Source organism: Coffea arabica, chromosome 2e (genome assembly GCF_036785885.1).
Source record: "Coffea arabica cultivar ET-39 chromosome 2e, Coffea Arabica ET-39 HiFi, whole genome shotgun sequence".
Classification (NCBI taxonomy): Eukaryota; Viridiplantae; Streptophyta; class Magnoliopsida; order Gentianales; family Rubiaceae; genus Coffea; species Coffea arabica.
The window spans coordinates 12,196,973-12,219,462 of NC_092313.1; the positions used below are offsets into that span (position 1 = coordinate 12,196,973).

Consider the following 22,490-nt stretch of genomic DNA (forward strand, 5'->3'; position numbering starts at 1 on the left):
TCCAAGCTGCCCTCTGTTTGAATGTTAAAAGTTTAAAGACAAAATTTATCCTTCAAAATACGGTGTATTAGCAACTTCCAAGATCTTAATTTTTTTAATCTTGTTTCTTTATCGACAAGGAAAAATTCTTATTCTTATAATTTTATGCCATGACAAGTCTTCTATGGTAGTTACTTCATATTCCAATTTCTCAGTTATAGAAATACAATGTGGAGTCTAATTTTAGCATCTAAAAATATTGACCAAAAGGGAATAAAATGGCGTAATATTGTGTTTGCATTATACATTATTTCTACCTTATTTACACACACTGACTTGTTCACATCATCAACACATTTTTCAATCACTTTTTTATCTCACATATATCATATCAAAAAAGTGTTACAGTAGTTTTTCACAAAATTATCTCAAATAATTTACTATCAAAACACACAAGATGGAGCCTAAGTGATGAGTAAGAAAAACTATGCACATTACAGATAAAATGATGGTTCCTAAATCAGCTCATTTTCTAAATTAGATGATAATCACACGACCTTTTATTCTCAGTTTGAGTCAAAGTTCCACAATATTAATCCAAAAAATATCTTCATTGTTTCACGATTAAATGTGTGATCTCAAAAAATTGATATCATGGTACATGGGTAAATGTGTAAATTATTCTAAACTAAATAAAGAAGGGAGTTAATGAATTATGAATGAGAGGGCAAATACTTTGACCTCTTATTTGTCTTTTAAACTCATGCTCAACTTGAATTTAATGTGTTTCCTCAAAAAAAAATAAAATAATGTATGTCCCTTTATTTTAAGCATTTTATATATATTATCTATTATATACTCCATCAGTCCCATTTTGATAGTCCTGTATTCCTTTTTCATCTGTCCCAAATTGTAGTCCACTTTCCAATTGAAGAATGTAGTTGTATTTTAATTTTCCTAAAATACCATTATTCAATGTAAGTAGTTGTTACTATAAACCTACCCCATTTGATGAGAGTTGATTCTTTTTTTACCATCAATTCAAGTTTTCATAAAGTTGTACCATATTTAATGTGAGGGTATTTTAGAAAAATAGCAATCTAAATTTACTTTTGCAACAAAGTTAACTACTTTTTCTTAAACTGTGTGAAAAAAGAAACATGACTATCAAAGTGGAACGGAGGAAGGACGTTATATCTCCCCATTGGTTGGAAAGTAACCTTTTATGCAGTTGCTCCAACTGACGTAAATTTTTCTAATTGTCAGAGCCGCACTACTCCGGCTGAAAAGAGAGACTCCACGTCTGGAAACTTCGATAACATTCTGGGCTTTCTTACGTGTATTTCCAGACTCGTCTCTCTCTTTCTTCTACCCTCCTCCTTACCTTTTAATTCCCCCGTCAACTCCTACTGATATACTTGCAATGCAAAATACACCTACTGTCTGAAAGCAAAAGTTAATTATTCATACGCCAACCTTTTCTTCTCATTCTTCACAAACACTTGTACACAGAACAAGGGAAGTGAAATGGGCGTGGACTATTACAAAATCTTGCAGGTGGATAAAAGTGCGAAGGATGAAGATTTAAAGAAAGCTTATAGAAAGCTGGCGATGAAATGGCATCCTGACAAGAACCCCAACAACAAGAAGGAAGCTGAGGCCAAATTCAAACAGATTTCAGAAGCCTATGAGGTAGTTTACCGACAACATGCAACACACTCCTCTGTTTAATTCCTCTTCAAATTTAATTTCTTTCTTTAGCTTACTAAAGGGCATCCGCACGACATTGGTGGTGTCTTTGAATTGTCTAATAATTTCATTCTCTTAGCTATACTTTTGTTACTGAATTCTGTCTATTTCATTTGGGTTTTAATGTTTCTTGATATGAATGTTCTCATTTCGGAGAAAAGTGCCAACATTTCTGTCTTCAGGATTGCTTTTGTTGACTAATTAATAATGCCACCTTCTTCAGAGTGCTCATGGCATTGAAATTTGATCATGTACCATAGGTTCAGGATTTGGCTCTCTGTTTGTTGAAAATCATTCACAACAATGATTCTAGACCACATAAAAATCTACTCTTGGCTGACGTCGATATGTCTGCTTTTCATTTCAAAGACAAGGATCCATCTGTGATTCTGTGTGATTGAATAAGATATTGATCTAGTTGATTCTTTGGGTTTAGGTATTAAGCGATCCTGAAAAGAGGGCCATCTATGATCAGTATGGGGAAGAAGGCCTAAAAGGGCAAGTGCCGCCACCTGGTGCTGGTGGGCCTGGCGGGGCGACGTTCTTCCAGACTGGAGATGGACCAAATGTGTTCAGATTCAATCCCAGAAATGCAAATGATATTTTTGATGAATTTTTCGGTTTTTCGACTCCATTTGGTGGGATGGGAGGTGCTGTTGGCATGAATGGTGGTGGTACAAGGTTTCCTAGTTCAATGTTTGGAGATGATATATTTAGTTCATTTGGAGAGGGTAGAACCATGAATTCGGTTCCTAGGAAAGCACCGCCAATCGAGCAAAATTTGCCTTGCAGTCTCGAAGAGCTTTACAAGGGAACTACCAAGAAGATGAAGATTTCAAGAGAAATAGCTGATGCAAGTGGGTAAGTGTTAATCTAGGCATTCATCATAATGTTGCTAAAAGTCATATTTTATGTTGCCAGCATATCTTTCGTGATCAACAACTCAGTTGCTTCTGTTGATGGTCGGGGTTTATGTCATAGTAACTTAGGCTTATCCTATGGCTTATGCCTGAAGTTGTGCATCCCTAAAAGAGCATTGCATGGAAAAAACTCTCTATCTTGAATACCTATGCTACAGATGTTCAGCTAGAATTGATGTTTTCGTAGTTTATAATTGTGATTCCTCTCTGGTTGGTGCTATTGTGCGTCTTAACAGCTGATGTTATTCTTCTACAGGAAGACGTTACCAGTACAGGAGATTCTGACCATTGACATCAGGCCTGGATGGAAGAAAGGAACTAAGATTACATTTCCAGAGAAGGGGAATGAACAACCAAATGTTATTCCTTCAGATCTGGTATTCATAATTGATGAAAAACCACACAGTGTGTTCAAAAGAGATGGCAATGATCTTGTTGTCACACAGAAGATATCACTTGCTGAAGCATTAACGGGGTACACAGTCCATCTTACGACGTTGGATGGGAGGAAATTAACTGTACCTATCAACGCTCCCATTCATCCTGATTATGAAGAAGTCGTCCCAAGAGAAGGGATGCCTATTCGCCAAGAGCCCTCAAAGAGGGGGTAATCTCAGGATCAAGTTCAACATCAAGTTCCCAACCGGGTTGACGGCTGAGCAAAAGTCGGGAATCAAGAAGTTGCTTTCTCCTTGAGGTTGCGCTCCACATCTTCCTTTTGTCCATTCTTCCTACCCCTGCCCTTCTCTCTTTGTACCTTTGTATGATTGCATTGCTTGCACGCTCCACTCGAGTTAAAAGGCAAAATGCAATGTATGAGGCAGAAGATAGTGTAATATATCTATCGGGTTTTTGGTATCTTTCTTAGCGGTAGTTTGAAAGGGTCGTGAGCTACCTAGTACTGCAACAAACCTTGTATTGAAAGGGGAAGACAATTTTAGGGTCATAGATGATGCCTTGATGTTATGCACAAAGAATGTGTACATGAGGTGATGACAGTCGACAGGTTAAAAGTGTAAAATGAGAGTCAATCATTGGCTAGTTTTCTTGCTCTGGGGCTTTCAAATTCTGCTGGTTGGAAGGGGGAACTACTAAATGTGCGTGTATGGTGCCACCTGATTGCTAGCTTTCAGTTGATTTGTTTCGCCTCGTGTCTTTCTTCCAAACTGTGTATTTGATGAAAGATGTGCAAAAGGTGATCTGACGATGATTTGGACGTCAAAGACATCAAATGCAGCAGCATTTCTGCATTCCTAGGTACTACCACCTACAAAGCAGGACAAAGAAAATGGTAATTAGGAAAGCAAGGATTATCGAAACTTGCTCAGACTGATGCAACTGAACAGAGAGCAATCTATTCACATCCTGACAGGATAAACCACGCACGCCTAACTAAATTTTTTCATTGTTCTGACTTGTTTGAAACGTCCTTTGCGAAGTAGCAGATTTTTAGTAGCATATATTTCTTTTGAGGATTGTCAATGAGAGGAGAAACCAGCATTCTTCGATAACATGGTTAATAGTTATGTTGATTTCAAATTCATCCACTAATAAATGAATTTTAAATGGATATCTAATTAAACTCATTTAATTAGTGGATATCCAATCACCCAATTTTTACGCCTCTATGTACATGAGGATAAAAATGAAACCTCTATTCATACGAGGATAAAAATGAAAAGAAGAGAACATTTTCTCATTCAAAGATTATGTCAAATTGAAGGCGCTGCTCCAATTGTCTACATTTGCAGCAAAGGTAAAATAGATTTTTTTTTTTTTTTTTTAAAAAGAACAAAAAAATTTCAACTGCTTCCGCCTATCTCATTATTACCAACACAGTGGGATTTGGCAAATGCGGCCAGAAAGAAAGAAAGAAAGAAAGAAAAGCTAATGGGCTGCCAAACACTCGGGTACTAATTAAACTTTAGTATTGATGTACGTTCTTGTAACCAGACCGACACTCTCGGTTAGATTTACTATTGCTTTACGGTTATACACAATAGAAAGAACAAAAAAAACCTAAATCTGCCCTCATCAAAGAATACAAAAGAATTTAAAAGAATGTGACCGAGGAGGACCTTTCTGATCTACAACCGTCCGTCAGACTGGCCACCTCCCTAATTAGGTCACCAAAATTTGTTAACCTCAATCACTGTAATCTCCAGACACCAAGGAGTCGGAGCCTTCATCATCAACATTATCGTCGCCCTGTCTATCAGAATCATAATCATTTATGCCTATATCTCCTTCACCATCTTCATCACCGCCATTATCATCCTCACTATCATCCCCCTCCTCGTCACTCATTTCCATCACTTCACTGTTTCTGTGAGGAGCAACAGTAAAACCAGCGTCCCATTTTCCGAAATCATATCTAGTTTCAGCTGCATTGTCATCCGAATCAACACCGTCATCCGTGCTGTTACTGTTGTCTTCCGTCTCTCCGACGTTTTTATTTACAACTCTCTCTGCACCAGCTGTGTGTCTTGGTAATCCTGACACAATTCTAATGCTGCCCCTATCACCTAAACGACCTGGCAACGTCTCCTCAGAGAATTTTTTCTCAGTCCTCCTCTTCCTAACAGTTCTGCGACCTCGTCCATGTTTGTGTCCATATGATCTCTCTCCCTGCCGCATTAGAACCTCGGTCAATGTCCCACCATGTTTTAAACTTCGTCTTCCGGATTCCGATACAGATCCAGCAAATCCTTTCGGCCACCTTCCACGAGGACGACCACTTCCCCGCCCACGAATGACTTGCTTATGATCAGAGCTGCCAGATGCATTGCCTGTATAGTCCCAAGTTTCTTCTTTCAGCTGCTGTTTATCCCGCTTCGAATCCGTTGTTGGAACTTTTTGAGTATCCCCTGTATTTGAATATTTTGAGGGAACCTTCTGTGCGTCGACAAAACACTACAAAAAGTGAGTATACAACAACTTCCAGCAAACCGAGAACTAACTCTGACAAAATACTGACATGAATAGTTCAAAACATGAGGTAGTCCAAAGCTCAAAAGGTAAAATGTGGACGGACGCAGAAAAGATAAAAGGGAAGATAACTCAACTATCAAATTCTCCACTTTCTTTTCATCAGGAAGCTTGGGCTTCTCATGTTGACCGTGTAAAATTGAAGTGTCAAGCTCCAATAACCTGAGAGCCACAGCAGAAGTGGTTTGCGGTATCCAAGGAAGTTGAGAAACTGATCCACGATGAGCAAAATCATAGCCAGAAACTTTTGATGAGGCACAATAACACAACAACTCCTCTGTTGTCTCAAAACTTGATGATAAATAATCACGTTTTATGGCACCCTCAAATTGTGTCAGAATCTGCACAGATGTACCCTTTCAGAAACCATATTTTATCCCACAGGGAATTTAAAATACCAAGCTTCAAAACTAAACATTACATGCCATACTGGCACTGCAACTTGCTATTGGTTAAACAGAGTACTATACGATGAAACTGCAACAAGACATTCACCGAATTAATAGCATCCAGAACTGTACATTGAATGATTCCTGGTTCAGTAGAATATCAGGACCAAAGATGAAATCAATTTTCAAAAAATAACTACTTTTTTCTGGACAGACAAATTCCAGTATCACATTTATGGATCCATCTATAAAGTTAAAAAATCTGAACTTGATCTTTCATCATTTGCTTCCAGGAATTTTAGTAGAAAGAATAAAGCAGATTCAACAGTTAGCAATTAGTCAGCCTTGTTTGACTAAGTCCTCAAGTAGTTTAGATGAAGTTCTCAGCGGAAAGTTTTCAACAACCTGTAAGAGATCATCAGTGCGTGATGCATTTAGAAGCTTTGCGGCCCAGATCTTCCTCAAGTCTCCTGTCCAAGAAGATTGAAGGGCATTGTGTGGAACAGAAGCCTAACATAAAGAACATCAAATTTTTAATGCAATAAGAAAGACCTGTAAAAGAGTCAATCAACAATGCAGAGACTAACAAGAGCAAATTTGTACATGTTAAGACACACTAATCATTCTCACCTCAAGGGAATTTAACAACACCTTGATCAACCGGATTCTGAGAGGATGAGAAGAATTTGAATCACCGAAATTCAATGGCTCAACTTTCACTTTTTCTTCATGAATTGTCTGTTCGACTAAGCCTTCTTTATTACCAACCTTACTGGTTGTATGGCAGGAATGGCCATGGCACTCTACATTCATGTAAGAATCAAAACAGAGGTGGCATGTTCCTAATAGCGGTGTGCACCTATTCTTTCCATAAGTCAAGGAACGCAAAACAGAGGAATTGAAGCATTCCCTCCACATCCAAATTTGAAAATCTTCATACCTTTTCAGTGCATTCTCTCTCTCTGTTTCATTTCTCCCTAACTCAATTTTGAATGAGGATGACGGTTCCAATGAATCGGAGTTCATACCACACACTGTACTACTTGGACTGTCAAGACCAGAATTACAACCTGGACTAGAACTTACTTCAGCAAGTTCGTCTCCAGTTTTCATTCCTTCTTTCCCTTCAATACAATTAAATGACAAATTCTTCCGGACACGTTCACGGAAAGGAACCTCAATCTTCTGCAACATTATATGCAGATGAGATTCCCTAATGCCACGCATATCCAACGATGTGGATAGTGCATCAAACGCCTGCGTATATCAGACAAATGTAAAAGTCAATCAACGGAAAATGCTTTGCCTAAGGTGGCCAATTGCATTGGTGCTTAAAACGTGATTAACATAACAAAATATTATTAACCTCTTGCCTTCTAAGAAACCAGTCTTACAATAACACAAACAAATTTTTTTCCCCTTTTTGGGTAGGTATAACACAAACAAATTGACACAAAGCATTTCTTCTTTATACGATCTTTCCCTTAAAACTTGTCCCTATTCAATTAAATGTCATCATTTATGTCTGTGAACATGCAATGTAATGTACCAAAATGCATTCTCAAAATCTCAAATACTGCTTTACACACAACAGATGCCACTCTCCTTTGTGATAATTAACAGAAAGGCATTCGGATATTTTGACTTACTATCACCACCAGAGATAATCCCACAAAATTGAGAATAACAGAATTCATGAAAAAAATACATCATATTTCCCTGTTTGGCAAATGCTAAATTGCATTGCAAACCCACCCACCCAGCACCCCCCAAGAATCTAAAGAAAAAGAAACAAAGAGTAACGTGTGGGAGAGAAGTATGAAAAGCAATAGACAGGAAAATGGAAACTTCAAGTCAGAAGGTAAAAGCCCCTTACAATCTAGTATGTGCAAAAGACAGAAAATAGAATTAGCAACCCACCCCGACCAAAAGCAACATAACAACCAAGAGATAAGAATCCTAATGCTGAATAAACAAACAAGTTGGAAACACATTTCCCCACTCAGGAAGAAGAAGCGGTGGGGAAGAAGACAATAACATTAATCCTACCTCTTCAGAATCCAATAGCCTCCAAAAGCCATCAGGAGATTCCACAAAAATCCTACCAGAACCAGGATCATGGCTTGAAGGAGACGCAACAAATAGCCAATAACGGTTACGCCTTCTATCTGAGCCAAGAGGTAGGGACCTGTAAACATACATCTCTTCTGCTATATGTCCAATAAAAGCTTTCATCTGCATGCGTGACCTCTCTGCTGTGAAATTGTTTTGCTGGATTGAGTTACTAATCTGGGCAAAAGAAGCGTCATTGGTGAAAGAACTCTTTTCTATGGCAAGAGTGTCAACGTGATTATGAGCATTGTCCACCCCACCAGCAGGCTCATCCTTCTCCATGAGATCTAGTGATGCTTCACCATTTCTATTATCGACTAAACCTAATGGGCTTTGGCTGCCCTCCATGGCAGTAGCACCATAATTAGATTCACTAAACTTAGTTATAATCTCTTCTTTCATGCGCCTCTTATCCAACTGTGCTTCAGTCCACATCTGCTTCTTGATCGCATTGGCTGCATCCAGTCGATCCTGCAAGATTATCATCAGCCAACATTAACCTCATTTCTTTCTATGAAGCTGCTAAGGATATTACAAAATGGTCAGATATATGACCTCAAGGATTACACGGATAGAATTCCCTTCGTTTGCAATGCCAACCAAGATAACAACAGCATTGAGGCGCTCCTCCACAGATAATTCAGAGTATTCTCCTTCAGTAAGTCCTTGAACCCATGGCTCCCCAGACCTACTTTCATCAATCTCAGCTGCCTGGTCAGAATTACTTACTCCTGCAGCTTTATCAAAAACCAGTAGATCATCAATATACTTAGTGGAGAATCCATGTTAACCAACAGAGAATACAGGAATATTACAAAGCATCAACAAGTAAAATAACAAATCTCTATTACCATCAGAACCAAATTCATTTTCTACAGCGATGTCATCCGAAAGGATATCCTTTCCATTCCCAGAGCAAGTTCCAGCTTCATTGCAACCCTCACCAATTTTGTTTGCCTCGGATGGAGTACCCAAATCATCAACTTCTGGACCCTCAGCCACATCACAATCAGAATCATCATCTCTTTCTTCATCCTCAGCGTTTTGCCCGGTTAAAACACCATTCACAAATCTCTGTATCTTCTCCCTTGCTGCTGAAATTATAGCCTCAGCATCAGCAGGGTCCTTCCTATAAGCAGGTCGCACATTATAGGTTGAAGGAGCAATTCTTTCAAAAAGTATTGGGTCCCTTGACAGGGCAACGGAAATAGATGCCTCCGGTGTCTTGCTTGTTGTTAGATCACGAAGTCCAGATTTCTTCGCACACATCAACAAAAATAATAATAATCAGCACCAGAAGACAAGGGCAAACAGAATAGGAAAACTTCCATAGCCCCATGGCAACACTTTAACAGCTTTAACTAACGTTTACCTGAATCTTGTCTGCAAGCTCTAAAACATTCAATCCCTTGCTTCCCTCAAGGGCAAGCACATGGTAAGCAGCAAATTTCACCGTTCCAGGAGTTAACCGATGCCTAGATTTGCGCTGAAGGGAAAACCCTTTTTCTTGCATAATTGCAACAGCATTTTCAGCTGCTGATCCATTTCGAAGAGTAGAAACTATGTCCTCACAACCTTTGGTCTGTTCGGAGAAAGAATCACAGAAAAATCTATAATACAATCCCAGAATTCATTAAAAAGCCAAAAAAGAAATTATTTGTAGCATTTAATATGACCCTTCTTTTTCTTCTCTTGTCCTTGGGGTGGGGTGGCAGGGGAAGCCTGAAATTAGTGTTATTTCAGTTATGGCTACTCTCTGATGGTCATACATGGGGATAGGAAGGAAGCAAACACCTATATGCAAATAATACAGTCAACTAAACCTTCTCAGTGATTTACAGCCACAAGGAACGGAATTTACATGAGTTACAGACATAATAATGGGGATTTACTCTGTACAAATTCACTGTCTTGAACAAAAACTCCAATCCCCAAAAAGGGATCAATGGATTCAAAACAATCATCTTTGGAGCTTGAACATTATCTTTACATGCATGCAAAAACTGTATAATAACGATAACAGGTAAGTTGTGAAGACATACCTCACTGTCATTCAAGCCCCCACGTTCTGTACTCTTTTTCTTGAGTTGTGGACCAAATCCAGCTGAAAGTGCAAATTGCCGCAAAATTTCAGGCCACGTAAGTGGATTCAAGTGCTTCTGCCAAGTACGTATGTCAAAACCCCAAACATATGCCTGCTTTGTGGAGATAATCAAAATGAGCCTCATCATTACAACTAAATATTCAAAATTGAGCTCAAGAAAATGCAAAGTTTAAGTCTCTGCAGCAGTAATTACCCCTTCAACTATGTGGGGATGTCCGCCTTCAGGATTAACAGCACTATACTGATTTGTTCCAGGCCCACCAGACGGTGTTCTTACAACATCTTCGATATCTTTTATGATCATTCTCAAAAGAGCAATGTGTATCTCACCCAGCAGCCTTGAATCCTGGAAGCGTAAAAGCAACACGAATTTATGAACAGACTTTCCCTCCCAGTGAGATGGTTAATGACCCAAAAAAAAACACTTGAAAAGTAAAACCTGAGAGAATTTAAGAAATTATCGCTTAACCAGGATTGCCTACAGAAAACCAAAGGATTCAAAACTCACATAATCATGTAAAGCCTGGATAAATTCATCAAGGGTAAAGGGCCAAAGTCCTAGAACATCAGCAAAAGTAATGCAGAATCTCCAAACCTGCAAAGGAAAACAAAACATTAAAACTCAAAATAAAGTGTGCTACAGTGAACCAAAGACGAGATCTGGTTCAACCTTTACATATCTGAATTCTTCCCAAATACATTAAAAAGAAAAACCAAAATATATTGTAAAAAATGCAAATAACAAATGGCCTAGAGAAAAGTCTCACACAACCCAGATAAAATATCCAAGCTAACAAACTTAATCTATAAAGCTTTCAAAGCTCAAAAATCTACAGCATGCATAATGTCATTGATACAATACCAGCTTGAGCCAAATACACAGATAGGCAGTAATACTAGGAGAATCCAAGGACAATAGACATACAATTTCAGCAGCAGCAGCAACAAGAGTGACATCATCCAATTATGCTTGATATTTAAGTAAAATAATGATCAAGTAAATAACAAACAAACCAACAAATCCCAACACTAAAAAGACACGCAAAAACATCAAATAAGGATCAGAAAGTACATAATTACTGAAAGGTCTAAGAACAAAACATCAAGCTAAAATATAAAAAATATGAATTTAGGATAAAATCCCAATCATCATAGAAAGTAAAGGAAAACCAGTCACCAACACATACCATGAGTAGTTTCCCCACATTGTCCTCTGAATCAATCCAAGGTCGAACAGCAAAAGGCTTCTTCAATTTCACAGACTCAGGAGGAAATTTACATAAAGATTCTGAAACATAAAAACATTTATCTCAGCAGGTAAAATTTTCAAATTAACAACCCAGAAATGATAAGTGAAGAAAATTTTAACAAAGAAACAGAAACAAGTCATAGAATTAGCAAAACTATGACTACATTCATCCAGTTAAGCCAAGGACCTATTGTAAGATTTCTACTAAAAAATTCAGCAGAGAGCTGCAAGATAAAACAAAGATCCCATGGGACTTGTTCCTAGGAGGCACACCTCGGAATGACTCAAGGCCTTGCAACGTGTCATAATCAAGAGATACTATCGAGGGTAATCCTTTGCTACTAGCAGCCAACTCCATTAATTCTAACCGCTCATCCTCAATTAGCTCCAGAGACTCTTTAGCAATTCTACGGGCTGCTGCCCTCTCCATTGCAGCTTTTTGTCTTGCTGCTTCCTTCTCTCTCCGAAGCTCTTCTTTCTGCTTCTTCCTCTCAGCCTAAAGAACATAATAAAGAGCAGATGTTGGTTTTTCTATGCCTAATGTCATAAAAAGCTAAGCTGGAAAGCATAATAAAACTTACCCGCAAAAGTTCCTTCTGCATAAACTTCTCTCTTCGTTCCATCTCACGTTTCTCTTCACGCTGACATCTTTCCTCCTTCCTTTGCTGCTCTCTCATCATCCTCAGTTCTTCTTTCTTTCTTTCACGGTCTTGTTTTTCCATTTCCTTCTTCATTTGTTCCTCTCTCTTTAAGAAGAAAGCAATAAGTCAATTTTAAATGAATTACTCCATTATTTATACCTAACTTCCATTGGATTCTAGTGGAAAATAGTTGAAAATATTATTTAAAAAAATTTAAATTTGAAACCTTTCTCCTTAAAAGATCTTGCTTCTCTAGCTCTTTCCTAATCCTTTTTTCCTGGGATTGAACTTCCCGTTCAATTCTGGCTTCATCACTCTGCAAGGGGTTATCATGCATTAAAAGTGTCTAAAGCCTTCGTCAAACAAAAGTTCTAAAGACTATAAAATACATAAACTTTACAGTACCTTGCGCTTCCGCTCCATCTGCATAACATCTTCATTATTTGAAATGAAGGCATCATGCGTCGGAGGCGAAGGCAAATGTCCCTGCCTGCCTTGCTGAGACAAGATGCTAGCACTTGATGCCTGACCTTCCAGACCATAATCCCTAGACAAATGTCCATTTCCTTGCATTAATGGCAAGGTTTTGCCAGCTGGACCAGCAACTGGTGAATCATAGAGGTAAGGAGGGGCAACTTGTCCATAAGCATCAGATCTAATCTTAGGCTCAGCAGATTCTTGGTGACTACTGGGTACAGCCTGCAACACAGCCAATTCCAAAATTAACCAGACACTAGTAGTAAATTTGCTTTGTTCAACAGAAATAAAATCTGCAAAAAAGAAGTGCTTCCCTCCCAACACACACCCCTCCCCCCCCCAAAAAAATCCCAACAAAAAAAAAGAGCATCTAATAATGATAACAAAACTACCCATCAAAATCTATTTCAGGTTGGAAATCATAAACTATTACGCCAATTTTGCAACTCTTAGAACCCCCAAAAGTACACATCTGGAAAGCTCATCTCAAGATAACATGACTCAATGGTTAGTCATTATAGATAATGTAAAACTTGAGTGCTGTTGATTCTACAACTTCTAAATGTACTCAAATCCACAAATCTGTGGCTAACACTCACAGAGGTATGAAACTAGATCTTCATGTGCAATGAGTTGTTTAAGCAAGATATTATCGCTGCTCAGTCAATAACTCACAAAATCCAGATTTTTCAAGTATGTAATTATTCTGACATATTTTCTCATAGATAAAGAGCAAAATCATTGTTATTGGTAATAGAATTAGCAATGTAAAAAAAAAATAGCCACACAAACCAAACTGAGAGAAAATTTCTGAAAATAATGTGTTGAGAAGCAATCACAAAAGAGGAAACATTTGAGTCAATCAAGATCTACCACAAGTTCGAAATTTTTGTGCAGAAGAGTGGAGAACCACATGAAATTCAGGTTTAATTGCAAATGCAATATGGAATTTGCAAAATAAAAGTTTCGAATAAAATGAAAGAGAGAACAAACTTTGATTTGCTTCGTGTCATATGAACCATATGGCTTGTTATCATAAGAATGCCTGTACCGCTCCCGATGCTCAGCTGTCACTGATCCACATGTGACATCACAAGTTAGTATAACATGTTACAAACTGAAACTCAAGAAGCAAAGAACCTATCTTCCAAGTTATGCAACCCTTGCTGAGCAGTTTTAAATAATAAAGCATATTCTTTTTTATCCCCAGATCATACATATAATGGCCAGATGGAGACAAATATGCAGAGAAGCTTTGCACAAATTTATGCCACAGAGACACTCACAAATATATGGGCCAGCATCTTGCAATGCAATGTGTTACATTGTTTTCATTTAGCAGTATATCCATAACTTTTATAACAATAGATCCTTGGATGCCACCTCAAAGGAGAAATTTTTGGCTTTTCTTTAATACCTTGTGGATATGTGTGCATCATCTTATTCCCATTTTCAGATATATATATATATATACATATACATATAACCAACCATAAACATATGCAAAAATGCAGAATAAACATGGAGGCCAGCCAATTCAGGAAACAAATCCCCAAAGTATTGACAGACTTGACAACTGCAGCATAATCATACCCACTGAAAAATGTCAGGCCTAATTGTTCCAATCGAAACCACATGCATATAAGGCTCCGTGTCCTTGCAAAATACTACATATCAGCAAGTCACACCAAAAATGCATAAAGATTCATACCAATGGGTGCCCCAAAGGCACCAGGAGGCAATTCATCAAACTCCACGCCAAGAATTGGGCCATCTTCCCGTAATGGTTCTCCCAATTGTGCCTCTACACAAGCAATTACCCTGCGCTCCAATACAGTCCTAGGTGATTCAAAATATCTTATTGGCACCATTGGCATTTCATCCCCATTATCAAATTCGCTGGATCCTGACCCCGAACTTGACAAATTCTCACTACCGGGCTCAGCCATCATCATTTCATCCCGAGGTGAGTCCATCAAACCCCTTTTCCCAACTGAACCAGTGGCAGATCGTGGTTTCATTGCTGCCATTCCTGCTGCCTCCTTCTTGTCTTTCAATCTCCTGTGACAAAACCACATTTGCAACTGCCTGTCTGTTAAACCCAGCTTTTCCATTAGCACTGCTCTCGTCGCCTCTGATGGGTAAGTCTCATCTGCAGAGGCCAACAAATATAAGCAGCAAACAACACCAATCCACAATTACAGAGTACAGCATCTATCCACTAACACTTCATAATTATACACCTCCCAACGCAAAGCAATTTCAAAATCCACCCCGAAGTTCACACACCTAAACACTCAATTTCAGAGCAAAGTACAACTAACACGCTTAGAAACCAGAATTACCGTTCACTTCACAAAAAATTAGAAAATCTGAAAACTAAATCCACAAATTCACAGACACTCGATGAAGAAAAAGCAACCTTTATACACCTAGAGACATATAAACACCAACGCTGGCATCTGTTCCTACGTATAACCATAATTACTACTACATAGATATCAAGAAATTTAACAACATTAACAACAAATCAAAAAAAAAAAAATTTGAAGAATCAAAATCAAAGAAAAAAACACATTCAAACAAAAGGAAAATTGCAAAATTTCTGGAAACAAACAAACAAAAGAAACATACTTTCATAGGTTTTCTCGAGGACTTCCAATTGAAAAGGGGTCTTCATCTGACGTTTAGGCTTCTTCTGCCCCTCGGATGGACTCTGATTCAAATTCCTATTACTATTACCCTCTCCATCGGAACCCGCATCCATTGCCGCTCAACCAAAAAGAAACAAAACCCTAGAAATCAATCGGCCGTCTCCTCCAAAAAAATAAAAAAAAACTAGGGCTAATCCTAATCCCAATTCTTTATCTTTCTAAACAAAAATCTATACCTTTCTTGCTCTCTGAATCTAACAAGAGAGCGAAGGAAGCAGGAAGAAGAAATCAGGGCGGAAATCAACCGAACCCATGAGATTGGGATGCATAAATATGACAAGGATAACAACAACAAGAATAAAAATAAAAATTGCAAAATTGAAAAATAATCAAAACGGCAGGAATAATATAAGGATAGAGATAGAAACAGGGACGGGTGGGATTGCGGAGAATAAAGAGAGAGAAACAACAAACGAAGATAATTATGAGCGAAGAATGAGATTGAAGAAAGAAAGAATATTACTACTCCTCCTTCTACTACTACTCCTTCTACTGCTTCTAATAATAAAAAAGTAAAATCACAATCAATACTAAAAAGAGAAGAGGAATAGTAATAGTTGAAGAAGGTATCGTTAACGTTGTAGGCATAGTTGTTGGTTCTAACTTTGTCTAGAACAAATTCCATTGCGTTATTTTGGGGGTTTTTAATTTCCAACTCAACTCGGTGGTGTTTTTTTTCCCTTTTCTTTTTATTGATGCGTGGGAAAGTTTTAACTTGGGATTGATTTTGGGGTTTGGGGGGTTTTCTTAATTTGTTACTAGTATTTTTGGTAGTTTGCGTCTCGAACAATGCGAGCGGCAAATAAGAAGGGCGCTGCGGTGTTTTTCTTTTTCTTTTTTCTTTTTTTTTTTTTTGCTTTAAAATCAATTTTGATTGATTTGATTTGATTCATGTGGGGGGTTTGCGAGCGGGTGTTTTGGTTTTGGATTTTTTTATTTTTATTTTTTTTGCTTTTAGTTAATTTTTGGTTTTTTTTTTTTTTTGGGGAATTTTTGTTGGGTGTGATGAGAAAATGGGAAAAGTTGAGGAGCTTTAAATATGTTTATTTTTTTTCTGGGTTTTTTGGTACTTTTGAGTTTCTTATTTTGACTTGCGTGATCTTTCGTTTCTTGGCTTCGAATCTGTTTTTAGTGGAAACGATGATCTGATTGAAGGGTGTGTGGTTTTTGTTTAAGTGGGCTCCACTCCCTTTTGGGCTGCCCTTGACTCAGTCCTGATCGGGCTGGTTCGATTGACCCGACATTGGGCTTCAATTGACCCTCTTGTTTAATGCTGTATTTGGTGTGCATTTTTCTTTATTTTTTTGTAAAAAAATTACTATAGCGATTTAATATATGTGAGATAAAAAGCAATTGAAAAATATGTCCACGAGGAAAAAATGATACAGTATTTTCTATCAAAATATAATCCCAAATAATCTCTTTTCCGAACACACTCTATAATGTCTCCCAGGTACTTGAAATGCTTGTCCCACAAAAGTCTTTGTAAAAATTTTCTTCATCTGTTACGAGGAGTCTGACCTTTAGAAGATGTCTATACAAAAGTAATTTGAGGTGATATTCATAAATTTTTGGGACCATTGAGGTTATTTTTATAGGCATAACAAATGTCAATCGACGTCAATGTGACTTTTTCATCAACAAATTCAATACTGAATTTCCTGGTGAGTTCCTTTTTCTACGGGCAGTCGAAGGATGAAGATGTGGAAGATTATTAATAAAGCAATTAGGATTTAGGAACAACACTCATTCAGAGGCAGAAAAGAACTATAATAATAATTTACTCAAGCAAATAATTTATGCAATTCTCTAAAACATTTTACCAGAACATGTACTGTATCATGTGTTATTTCTTCATGTACTGCATGATTAGGGTATGCTTCATATTCATTTGTTAGAATTATTACAAATAAAAATGGAATGCCATTAACAAAAAATCTGGCCCACCCATTTCAATTTCCAAATTCATACCTATATAATGGTAAGTAGCAATTACATGGGCAATTACATGGGCATTCTGATTCATAGTCACGGAAGCATCCAATTAAGTCCATAGAAACAATCGCCATAGAGCAAATTAAAAGCTCGTACATTTTTCTGGGAATTTTTGTGAAAAAATATAATATAACACTTTTTTTTAGGATGCAAAGTCTATGAGTTAAAACAATACGCATGAAAGGAATACTCTTCAAATGCCCAAAGTTCTTTCGTAGAAAAGAAGGCCTTGTACAAAATAGAACTCTATTAACATCCAAATTCTGGCTTCCTTTCCGAGCTTGTCATCATAGAGTTGGTAACAAGAGACAAAACACATTATTCCCAGGTGATATCAAATCAGCAATTGTCTGAACTCTAGATAAAAGATAATTGATTGGAAAACTAACTACGAACGATTGATGATTTCAATTTTAGCAGTTTAGGTGAAAGAAAATTATTCTACACCATCTTTTCTCCCATCTCCACATTCTTTGCTCCGCCACTCCCTTTATGCCCGCTGCCCTCAAGCTGCTTTTCCTTTCTGAACATTGAAAACAACGAATAAGCATAGATAAACAATTATGTGCTTCCAGTAACCTTATTTTGTTCATATTCTGTAACAACAAAAAAAAATTATTTTCTGACTCAATCATTGTCTCTCGTATTAACCTTAGAATCATGAACGACCAAAGTTGTGAAACTAAAAGATATATCAAAAGTTGTGCCAGTAGGAAATCAATCCGCACTTTCTAGCATGTATGCACGTATGTTCATCCTACTGATGCCTATGTTTGAATGGTAATGTTGGACTCACTCGTTTCTCTTCTTCCATCTGGGCCTTAATGTAGGAGTAAATCGCAACTCCAGCAATTGCAATTACAGTTCCAATACCAGTTTGTGTGGAAATCTTGTTACCTGCATTTACCCATCAAAGTTAAGTTTTGGCCATGACATTTACTTAAGAGGATCAAGTAAGGCCAAGTTTGTGCTTATAAATTACCAAAGACCAAGATTGTGAAACCAATCACAAAGACACGTTTCAACACATTTCCAACTGCATGAGTGAGCGGTGCCACTCTCTCAAGGGTGTTTGTTGCTATCTGGAAGTGAAAAAGAAAACCAAACAGTTATTCCTCATCAGAGAAAGGATAATCGTAATACAAAGCAGAAAATCAATGGTTTGCTACTTGCTAGCTTGGACAGCCCAAAATCAAAATTTATACCTGATTGTATAGGTGGTAAAACATTCCCACCCAAAAGAGATCTGAGATGAACTTTGTCAGTCCCACTTTGGCAATTGCATCACTAAACCCAGTCTTAACCAGCGTAGGCCCCTCAAGCTGTTAACAATATAACAGGGTGAAAGGGAGCAAGAAAAGGGGTATATATGATGAAACAAATGCTTCCATTGTTCTCTAGTTATAGATGAACTCACGATTATGGCTGGTGGTATGCAGAAAATAAGCGCAATGATGGAAATGTAGGCATACAAATTAGTACTGTCCATATCAGTCTGCAAAAAATGAAGCAGTTCTTATCAAACAACCCCAAGATAAGAACACTAATTGGCTTCCTGCTTTACGAGCAAGTTGCCGTCTAAATTAGAGGCATATCAAGAAACACAACCATAGCTTTCTTCGAATATATGCTCCTGTAGGTGAAGGAAATGTTAGAAATCATAGCACTGATGAACCCAGTCCAGTTGAAAGACAGCTCAGTCAGTGATGCCATTGACACACCTGCGCCAAACCATAACTTAGATTTCAAGTGATAAGAAAAAGTTGCATAGCTCTAACCTCATATCTTTGAATATTCCAAGTCAAGAGACGGAACAAATGAAAAATTCTAAGGACAATATGATCCATTCCTAACCCATTTCAGAGACTTTAGTACTCTCTACTGAATCCACATGCTTTAGTGTAATCTGTAACATTGACTTGGTTGGGAAAGAAGTGATAGTTGACCATTAAACAGGTTCAATGACCTGAACAACTCACACTAAACATCTGGCTTCCAAAGCACAGAATGACCATTCAAGTCAAGAGCAGAGCTTACCAAGGACAACTGGAGCCAATGACAGCCACAGCGTTAAGGGTATCTGTTGCCCAAGTACAAACTGAGAAGCAGCAGCATTGAAGAAAGGCTCAAGTGCTAAGACAAAATAAAACAAAACCGACAAAAAGAGATCAAAACAAAGAAATTCATTCAAGAAACAACTGAAAATCCCATGTAATATAATATGTGTTTAATATTAAATATCACCTTTAATGGTATGGGTAAAGGAGACAGCAACTGCTGCAAATGAAACATTGCTCATTATGTGGCCTATTCCATGACAAATAGCAACAGGAATGAGGAGCTTCAGGAGGTTCGAGTCAATAGGCTGCAAGCACAGTGCAATACTTAATTATGAGAAAATTTGGAAGCAAAATTTACATTAAATTTATCTTCAATCAGTGGCAGCAAGTGTTCCATAATAAAAAATTTGAATGCAGATTGTGATAATACAACCATCCATAAACATGATCAAACAGTGCAAGATGGAAGCAGATTAATGAACATATGATCAAACAGTGCAAGATGGAATGCAAATTGTGAATGCATTCAATTATTTTTGTTCCTGATAGGCTATCAAGAGAAAATAGCATCTTCTGTGGCATAGTTCTTAAACAAGTAGTTACTAGTTAGAGACACCAATATATCAATTCAATCCGTAGTCTAGCGAATTATGCCAATAAGAGTTAATTGGTTAAAGGACAAATTTTGATACATTAACGAAACTCTATTTTAGTTTACACTTATCAACGTAAACCCAAAGATAAAATTTAAAACAAAAGACATGGGTAATGAGGACTTGTTTCCCATAAAAAAAATACGAAAACAACTAGAAATACCAAGAAATCACAGTAATTAAGGTTATAATCACAAATTCAATGAAATATACAAATATTATTGCTACTGTCACAAAAATTACGAACCATATTACGTTCTTTCTATGAATATTTACATAAAGTAAGTAAAAAAGAGAGAACTTTCTTGAAAATGAGGACCAGTATGAATTTGTGAGCGACCCCGGATATTTAAATTAAAAAAAAAAAAAGAGTAACTAACAGAAAGAGATGATAGACTAAATTTTTCAATGCCATTTATAGTACGACAATATCAAAAAAATTAAATCAAGTTACTAGCAACAATTAATTTTTTTCTGGTCATAAATCAAAAACTTTAAACGGGTGGATCACTTACAGCTCTCTTAGGAAGTCCCACGCCCCAGCTCACCAAGCAGTACACCACCCCAACAAACAAATGTATAACCGAGACGAAACTGGTTAATTAAAAAATGTTAATGCCCAAATTAATTTTTTTTAAAAAAAAAAAGAAGAAGAAAAGAAAGAAATAAAGAACTGCTAGATCAATTAAATTATGCAGAAAGTAACTATTGACTAACAAAGTACAAGAATAATTAAAGAATGGAGATTAAAATAATTCAAGCTACAAAATACTACGTACTAAGGATAAGGGAAGTAATTGTAGATCTTCTTGTTGAGAATATTGAATATCACGTTGAGGAGATACCTACAAAAGTCGAGAACAATTAAGCCATTTCACCAGGAGCAGTTGACTGTTAAAAAAATCACGAGCAGTTAGTTAAACATGCGCGGGCACTCCCGGCGCACGTTAGAGTAGCGTACCACATGAAGAAGAAAAAACCGGTGACAAGAGCCGGGTATTTCTGCAAGAATCCCACCTTAGCTTCCCTGCAGGCGGTAAAATCGGGTCAGAATAGAAGCAACTGGATGCAATTCGGGTCGGGTTAACGGGTTTGGGGAAATATTATTAGGAAAACGGACCTCACCCGCCGGAATCGCTGCCCTCGGCCGGAGAAGAAGCAGCAGTGCGACAAGGACGGAGGAGAGTCTCCCGTTTTGTCACCGGAGATAGTGCCGTCGCCGGCGAAGCTTCGAACAGAATACCTGGGCGGAGTTGTCTTCCCCAAACTAAGTTCCCGCCATCTGCAACGGCTCCGGTGGTGGGTCGAGTAGTGGGGAAGCAGGCGGCGACGGGGGAGGTAGTGGTGGTGGTGAGCCTCCGCAGCCGTGGAAGGCCGTGAATTGTGGTGGAGCCGGAGAGTACGCGAGACTCCATAACGTTTACAGTGAGAAAGAAAGAAAGAGAATGTATCCTTGTTGTCGAGTGATGGAAGATGATTAATGAGAGTTTTTTGTGAGTTGAAGTGTGTAAGGAGGGGTGGGGTCTAACATGCGCCGAGGGGGTGTTATTTCGCGCGGGGAGAAGATGGAAGATGAGCGATATTTAAGTGGTTGCTGTCAGGTGACGAATGAGCGGTCCTCATAATTTGGATTTTCTCTTGGGCTTCAAAATTAAAATAGAATATCCATTTGCCTTTTTACTACAAATAACAGCTGTCTTATTTTTATTGCTGTTTAAAGAACTTTTTTTTTCTATAAATTAATAAAGTAGCCAGCTGCAGTTGTTTTTTAAAATCAATTGATTCTTTACGACGAGTACTTTTCTTTATTTAAAGGATTACCCTATAATTTTTAGAGTTGTGCTGTACTAGTACTATTTGTATGCCTTTAGAGTTTTTTCAATGACTGTCAATTGAACACTTGTTATTGTATTTAATTCGCGTAAAAGTTATTATATAAATGCATAGATTCAAATTCATTGTCTAGAATAGGGGTGCAAATGAGCCGAACTCGAGTCGACTTTTGGCTAATCAAGCCGAGCTCGAGTTAATTTTGTGAAGCTCGAACTCGTCGAGCTCAAAATATCAAACTCGAGCTCGAGCTTAAAAAATAAAAAAATAATTATTATTATTTTATTTTTAAAAAATAAAAAATAAATATTTATTTTTAAAAATGAATAAAATAATAATTTTTTAACAAATAATAAAATATTATGGATATATATGTAATTTTACTATTAAAATAAAAAATAAAAAATATATATGTATAATTGAGCTCGCGAGCCAACGAGTTTAATGTTTTTGAGCTCGACCTCGAGATCGACTTAATTAGCTCGAGCTCGATATTGACGAGTTCGAGTCGAGCTCGTATTCGAGCCACTCGCGATTCTATCGCGAACGGCTCGATTCGTGAAACACCCCTAGTCTAGATTAGTATTTAAGCACTTTCCCTATTTATTCAAAAAAATTTCATAAGACTAA

General features: G+C 37.5%; 2 protein-coding genes and 1 pseudogene across 4 annotated transcripts; 1 reads left to right on the forward strand and 2 right to left on the reverse strand.

The window, feature by feature from the left end:
* Positions 1-1,367: 1,367 nt before the first annotated feature.
* LOC140036663 (uncharacterized) lies at positions 1,368-3,506 on the forward strand (annotated as a pseudogene).
* Positions 3,507-4,557: 1,051 nt separating this feature from the next.
* LOC140004092 (homeobox-DDT domain protein RLT1-like) lies at positions 4,558-15,984 on the reverse strand. Of its 2 annotated transcripts, none has more exons than XM_072078983.1 (19): positions 15,243-15,984; positions 14,320-14,760; positions 13,602-13,681; positions 12,537-12,830; positions 12,358-12,447; positions 12,072-12,236; positions 11,764-11,986; positions 11,429-11,529; positions 10,750-10,836; positions 10,435-10,587; positions 10,180-10,332; positions 9,510-9,719; positions 8,989-9,394; positions 8,693-8,868; positions 8,075-8,608; positions 6,656-7,282; positions 6,431-6,535; positions 5,714-5,977; positions 4,558-5,543 (listed from the first exon to the last, which is right to left on the reverse strand). In XM_072078983.1, the coding sequence occupies exons 1-19, from the start codon at positions 15,373-15,375 to the stop codon at positions 4,794-4,796; spliced, it is 4,992 nt and encodes a 1,663-aa protein (XP_071935084.1). In that variant the 5' UTR covers positions 15,376-15,984; the 3' UTR covers positions 4,558-4,793. The 2 variants fall into 2 exon arrangements, with proteins under 2 accessions (XP_071935084.1, XP_071935083.1); XM_072078982.1 differs by having other exon boundaries at positions 8,693-8,874; positions 15,243-15,938.
* Positions 15,985-17,546: 1,562 nt separating this feature from the next.
* LOC140036664 (triose phosphate/phosphate translocator, chloroplastic-like) lies at positions 17,547-21,583 on the reverse strand. 2 transcript variants are annotated; one of them, XM_072078985.1, is made up of 12 exons: positions 21,156-21,583; positions 20,992-21,057; positions 20,810-20,875; positions 20,546-20,624; positions 19,562-19,682; positions 19,355-19,450; positions 18,926-19,038; positions 18,735-18,812; positions 18,523-18,639; positions 18,300-18,399; positions 18,114-18,214; positions 17,547-17,840 (listed from the first exon to the last, which is right to left on the reverse strand). In XM_072078985.1, exons 1-12 carry the CDS (start codon positions 21,443-21,445, stop codon positions 17,823-17,825), a joined length of 1,245 nt encoding a protein of 414 aa, XP_071935086.1. In that variant the 5' UTR covers positions 21,446-21,583; the 3' UTR covers positions 17,547-17,822. The 2 variants fall into 2 exon arrangements, with proteins under 2 accessions (XP_071935086.1, XP_071935087.1); XM_072078986.1 differs by having other exon boundaries at positions 21,151-21,417.
* Positions 21,584-22,490: the final 907 nt, after the last annotated feature.

Bases quoted from the DNA above. Each gene is read 5' to 3' on its own strand.
- LOC140004092 (XM_072078982.1), bottom strand. From the start codon at position 15,375: ATGGATGCGGGTTCCGATGGAGAGGGTAATAGTAATAGGAATTTGAAT. The intron at 12,237-12,357 runs GTTTCAAATTTA...TTCTTCTTAAAG, and splicing joins AAGATCTTTTAAGGAGAAAG to AGAGAGGAACAAATGAAGAA. The intron at 6,536-6,655 runs GTGAGAATGATT...TCTTTATGTTAG, and splicing joins TGTTGTTAAATTCCCTTGAG to GCTTCTGTTCCACACAATGC.
- LOC140036664 (XM_072078985.1), bottom strand. From the start codon at position 21,445: ATGGAGTCTCGCGTACTCTCCGGCTCCACCACAATTCACGGCCTTCCA. The intron at 20,876-20,991 runs GTACGCTACTCT...CGACTTTTGTAG, and splicing joins GGTTTTTTCTTCTTCATGTG to GTATCTCCTCAACGTGATAT. The intron at 19,683-20,545 runs GTAAGTGATCCA...CTGTGCTTGCAG, and splicing joins TGGGACTTCCTAAGAGAGCT to CCTATTGACTCGAACCTCCT.